Here is a 5,328-nt window from a genome sequence, read left to right on the forward strand (position 1 = left end):
CATATTTCCAGCCATCCTTTCTTGGACTATCAAGAGGAGTGAATCGGCCATCATTGCAGAAGCTCAACCTCAGTAAGCATCACAATCGGTACAGCATAAGGGTTGAGTGCCGCAGTGCACTATATCACAGGAAGATCTAGATAGTTTACCATCTTGACGCTTCCAGTAGGTCCTTATCGCCTGCACACATTCAGAGTGTCGGATAAAGAGCGGTCAACGGAGCAGTAAGAACATGGTACCAAAAACCAGAAGGGGAAAAGGGAGGAGGAGGAGGAGAAGAGGAAGAGGAAGAGGGAGGTTCACCCAAGCTCTCAAAGAAGGAGGAAGAGTAGGAGGAGTAGGAGGAGTGGAAGGGAAAGGGGGAGAGCAAGGGGGGGGGGGGAGGGCGGGACGGGTCAGTTGATGGCATAATAGGCTGACATTGCGGTCAGGACTCGCTGCAACAAGGATGTTTGTCACAAGCTCAAACGTTTGCGATCAAGAAGAAGCTGGCGATGGAGAGAGCAGCGAAGGTGAGAAGATGTTCGATGACGCTTGCCGTTGCTCAAACATGTTCTTGCAGATTCGTCTGACAAGATCGCTAGAGAGCAAGAGTTGATCATTATGAGTGATGTTGTTGAAGACACAAGTTGAACGACAACTCACGAAGAGTGTCGATGACAATGTCTTATTGATTTCCATTCCTTGTATTACAAACACGTTCAGTCGCGCTGGTTTCGATCTTGACAGGAGACTTTGACGGTGTTGACGATGGGAGGGGAGGGAGAAGAAGTCAACGGGCCCGATCACTTGGATGGTGCTGGGGAGTCTGCAGGAGCTGTTGTAGCAAGTAAGTAGAAGGAAGCGAGGGAGGGGGAGAAATTCAGCAAATGCAACATGTTCGAAAGAGAAGAATGCGATCGAACAAGACAGAAGAAGGAAGAAAAATATTTCACAACAGAGGTGCAGAAGAAAAGATCAGAGAAAACAAAACAACCAAAACAGCACAACGTGCAAACTGAGCAAGAGATGTATTCTTGCTCACCGTTCAGTCCAAACGGGGCCCATGGACGAACGCCGGGAAGAATTTTCCCCTGAGACAGAGAAGATCAGTCTCAACATGTGAAGGCGCAAAAGTTGCAAAACAATGGAGACATTCGTTGTCTTCAACCCTCCTCCCCTTGTCTCGCCCACAACTTCTCCTTTTCATCCTCCCGCTTCTCCCTTGATTACTCCTGCTCCTGCTCCTGCTCCTGCTCCTGCTCCTGCTCCTGCTCCTGCTCCTGCTCCTGCTCCTGCTCCTGCTCCTGCTCCTGCTCCCCTCTCTCCTCCTCTCCCTCCTCTTCCCTCTCACCTCCTTCGCCTGCTCCTGCCTCTGCACTTGAATCGCCCTCTCCTCAGCGTCCGGCAGCCTGAGATCTCCCGCCAGCGGCGATCGCGCGTAGACTTCGAGGAGGACGAGGAGGGCGATGCAGGCCCAGGTCCCGTTCTTGATCATCCTCATCATATCTCCTGACAGACCGAAGGCAGCATCAATATCAGCCTCTTTCTCCTCCTCCTTGTCCTTCTTCCTCTTCCACTTGGGCTCGTTTACGATCGCTGCCTTGGGAATGTCCTCAATGAGCGACTCCAGGGATCGGTCTCTGATCAGCTTCTTCACGGAGACATCCGCATCCACATCCTCCACGCTCTCCGAGGAGGAGGAGGACGAGGAGTAGAGCTCAGTGGCGTCGGGAGAGGAGGGGGCAGCCTTGGTCTTCGAGGAGGACACCTTCTTTCCCTTCTTCTTCGCTTGCATGGCAACGGAGCTGCAGCTGCGGGGGTTGGGAAGGATAGAGAGAGGCTGACCATTGCGCAGGAGGAGACAGGAGGACGAAGAGCGTGAGGTAGGAGCAAGAGGGAGCTGAACAAACCCGCTGGCAGCGATGAAACTGAGGAGATGTATGTCAGCATGGATGAAAATGACCTCCTATTCTCTTTATCTTCATTTCACTTCTACTTTTTGATGTCTTATTCTCCTCTCCTCCTCCAGTCCTCTCTTCTACACCTAATTCTATCGCCTTCTCCCTTGCTACTTCCTTCATTCCCTGCCTCTACTCTCCTCTCTCCTCATCTCTCTCATCTCCTCTCCTCTCCTCTCCTCTCCTCTCCTCTCCTCTCCTCTCCCCCTCCTCACCTGCCCACAAGCATAACGTTTGCCAGGCTGTGCATGGTTTCGCCTTATATCAAGTTTGACTACAGACGTGGATATTTGACTAGAAATGCCGAAATGGTCGCCAAGCCGATCCCACAGTGCGTTCCGTCTCCCTCCTCCTCCTCCTCCTCCTCCTCCTCCTCCTCCTCCTCCTCCTCCCCTGTCCCCCTACCTCTTCCTCATCTTACAGATCCTCTCCCTTGTCCTCCTCCTTGCCATCACCCGCGGCAGACGAGAAGGGTCTCAGGCTGCCATGGCGCAAAGAAGAGGGATATATTGACTACAGGCGTGCAGTGACATCTTTTACAGGGATGCGAAGGGAGAGGGCTGGAGCGGTGAAGGGGAGAGGACAACGGACAAGATGGAGTAGGAGAAGACAGGCAGTGAGTGAGTGAGTGAGAGTAGGAGTAGGAAGAGGAGTAGGAGTAGGAGTAGGAGTAGGAGTAGGAGTAGGAGTAGGAGTAGAAGGAGGAGGAGAAATAGTTTATCTATTACAGTGCAAGTTAAGCTGGAGTTACAGAAGAACGATATTCTTCTTCCAGGTTGTCCGGTGCCTCCGTGAATCCCTGGCAGCTTCGTGAGGAGGAGGGATGAACACGCGTGGGGGAAGAGTTGTAGAGGACTGAGGAGGAGGAGGGAGGGGGAAGACAAGTGGGAGGAGAAAGAGGAAGAAGAGGAGGGAGGAGGGATCAGAGGAGGAAGGAGGGGTATGAAGAGGAGGAAGGAGGGGTATGAAGAGGAGGAAGGAGGGGTATGAAGAGGAGGAAGGAGGGGTATGAAGAGGAGGAAGGAGGGGTATGAAGAGGAGGAAGGAGGGGTATGAAGAGGAGGAAGGAGGGGTATGAAGAGGAGGAAGGGGGGTGGGAGGGTCACCTCCATGGGAGGAAGTTTCTCGCGCGAGGTTGGACGATTCATGATCGGGTTTTGCTCGAGCTCGTCCTGCAAAGAACGTGAGAAGATGATGGAGAAGAAGTAGAAGAAGAAGAAGAAGAAGAAGAAGTAGAAGAAGTAGAAGAAGTAGAAGTAGAAGTAGAAGAAGAAGAAGAAGAAGTAGAAGAAGTAGAAGTAGAAGTAGTAGAAGAAGAAGCAGAAGAAGTAGGAGTAGTAGAAGAAAACGATGATGATGTTGAGGAGAAGGAGGAGGAGGTGGTCGTGGTGGTACCAGTCGTTGTCTTAGCCTCCTGATTTCATCCCTTTGCATCTCGATCTCCTTTGCCGCCTGCGTTCAAAATTAAAACCACCCTCCACTCTTCTCCTCCCCTCCCTGTCCTCCTTCCCTGCACGTTCTGTCTCTTCTATCTCTTCTCCTTTGCTGATCTCTTCATCCCCCCCCCCCCCCCCACTTCCTTCTCCTCTCTTGAACTCTCTCCTTCCCTCCCCTCCACTCCTCACCTCTATGCTCGAGGATACAGCTCTGCTTCCTCTCCCTGAGCCCGTCGAGAACTGCGGCGTCTCCTTCCCGTTGGGAACTCCTGGCGGTCTTGGGCCCTGGGCAAAGCGTGAGGAAACAAGATGGTCGGAGGAGGCAACGAAGAGGAGAGGGAAGAAGGAAGGAGAGGAGGTGAGAAGGAGAAGTTGCGGTTGCAAAGGAAGGGAAGAAGAGGGTTTGAGCAAGGGAGGGGGGGGGGGGCAATGGAAGTAGAGAAGAAGGAGGGAGGGAGGAGGAGAAGGTGGAGGAGGAGGATAAGGATGACGATGAGGAGAAAATGATCGAGAGTTTTCACCTGCTTGAGACTTTTGATCTCACGACGGAGCTCATTGATCTCCTTGACTAGCGCGACGTTCTCCTGTTTTGCAAAATAGATCACAACCAAAGAAATAAAACAACCAAATCAAGAGAACACTCATAGGAAGAGAGGGTCAGGATGAGGCAGTGAAGAATTATGATGATGATGATGAGGAGGAGGAGGTGGTGGTGGAGATGTAGAGCAGTCAACACATCACTGCCAGCGGCGGCATGCCAGGTCCTCACATTCATAATTCTCATGCTCTCAGTCTTGTGCAAGTCCATGTCCTTGGAGAGCTTTCTCTTGAGAGAGTCGACAGTCTTCTCAAGGTACTCTCGCTGAAAGCACATCAGAACTACTCGACTTCAGCGACTTGTCCTGACCTGCCGGTTGTACTCCTTCTGAATGTCTTGATCCACTTCAGCCCCCTGTTGACAGCCATAGCGTGACGAGACGGCAGGAAGGAGTGAGGGGGAGAGGGAGAGGGAGGGAGGGGAGAGAAAGCGAGGGGGAGGGAAGGGAGAGGGAGAGGGAGGGAGGAAGGGAGATTGGAAGATGGAGAGGAGAGGGAAGGGAAGAGGGATAGAAGACCTTAGGGGCGGAGACGACATGCTTGTGATAGAGAGCTTTCACTGATTCCTTGAGCTGCTTCGGCTCGGTGATGAGCTGGACGACAGCATGGAGGTCATGGCAGAAGCGCTTAATCTGGTCCTCGAGCTCCGACATCCTGACAGCCCATCAGGTAGATGAAGAGAAAGAAGATAACGATGAGAATGAGGAGTTGTGAAGATAACATGATGATAAGCATAATACGCATGAGGATCAAGGCAAGTATGATCAGATGATGATGATGATGATGATGATGATGATGATGATGATGATGATGATGGTGAGGACGACGACGATGGTGAGGAGGAGGAGGAGGAATGCTGAGGGAATAGGGAGGGGAGGGGAGAAGGAGAGGATACGTGGAGCAGGAGGAGTAGAGAAAGAGAAGAAGATTAGCCAGAAAAATGATGGGGACCAATGTTATGGGATGGAATGTAGGAATTTTTCCTACTTTTTCCTCTGGTTCACGATCTCTTGCTGCTGTCCCTCCAACTTCAGTTTGTTGTCAGCTATGGTGAGCTCCAGATTACTGCCATACATGTCAAAAGTCAGGACAAGAACCGAGGAGCAAGAGCATGATTCAGTCAAACAAGGGAGGAGGAGGGAGGGTAGGAGTAGGAGTACAAAGCAGGGGGAGGGGGGGGGGGGGAGAGAAGGAGCGGGAGAAGGAAACAAGGAGGAGGAGGAGGAGGAGGAGACGAAGGAGGAGGAGGAGGAGGAGGAGGAAGGAGGAGGAGGAGAAGGAGGAGGAGGAGAAGGAGGAGGAGGAGGAGGAGGAGGAGGAGGAGGAGGAGGAGGAGGAGGGAGGACGACGAAAGG

General features: G+C 52.3%; 1 protein-coding gene across 1 annotated transcript; it reads right to left on the bottom strand.

Moving 5' to 3' along the window:
• Window positions 1-672: 672 nt before the first annotated feature.
• GUITHDRAFT_154574 (hypothetical protein) lies at window positions 673-2,201 on the bottom strand. The gene is made up of 4 exons (XM_005825800.1): window positions 2,156-2,201; window positions 1,334-1,910; window positions 1,025-1,073; window positions 673-817 (listed from the first exon to the last, which is right to left on the bottom strand). The coding sequence occupies exons 1-4, from the start codon at window positions 2,188-2,190 to the stop codon at window positions 786-788; spliced, it is 693 nt and encodes a 230-aa protein (XP_005825857.1). The 5' UTR covers window positions 2,191-2,201; the 3' UTR covers window positions 673-785.
• Window positions 2,202-5,328: the final 3,127 nt, after the last annotated feature.

The sequence above is a fragment of the Guillardia theta genome (genome assembly GCF_000315625.1).
Source record: "Guillardia theta CCMP2712 unplaced genomic scaffold GUITHscaffold_80, whole genome shotgun sequence".
Lineage (NCBI taxonomy): Eukaryota > Cryptophyceae > Pyrenomonadales > Geminigeraceae > Guillardia > Guillardia theta.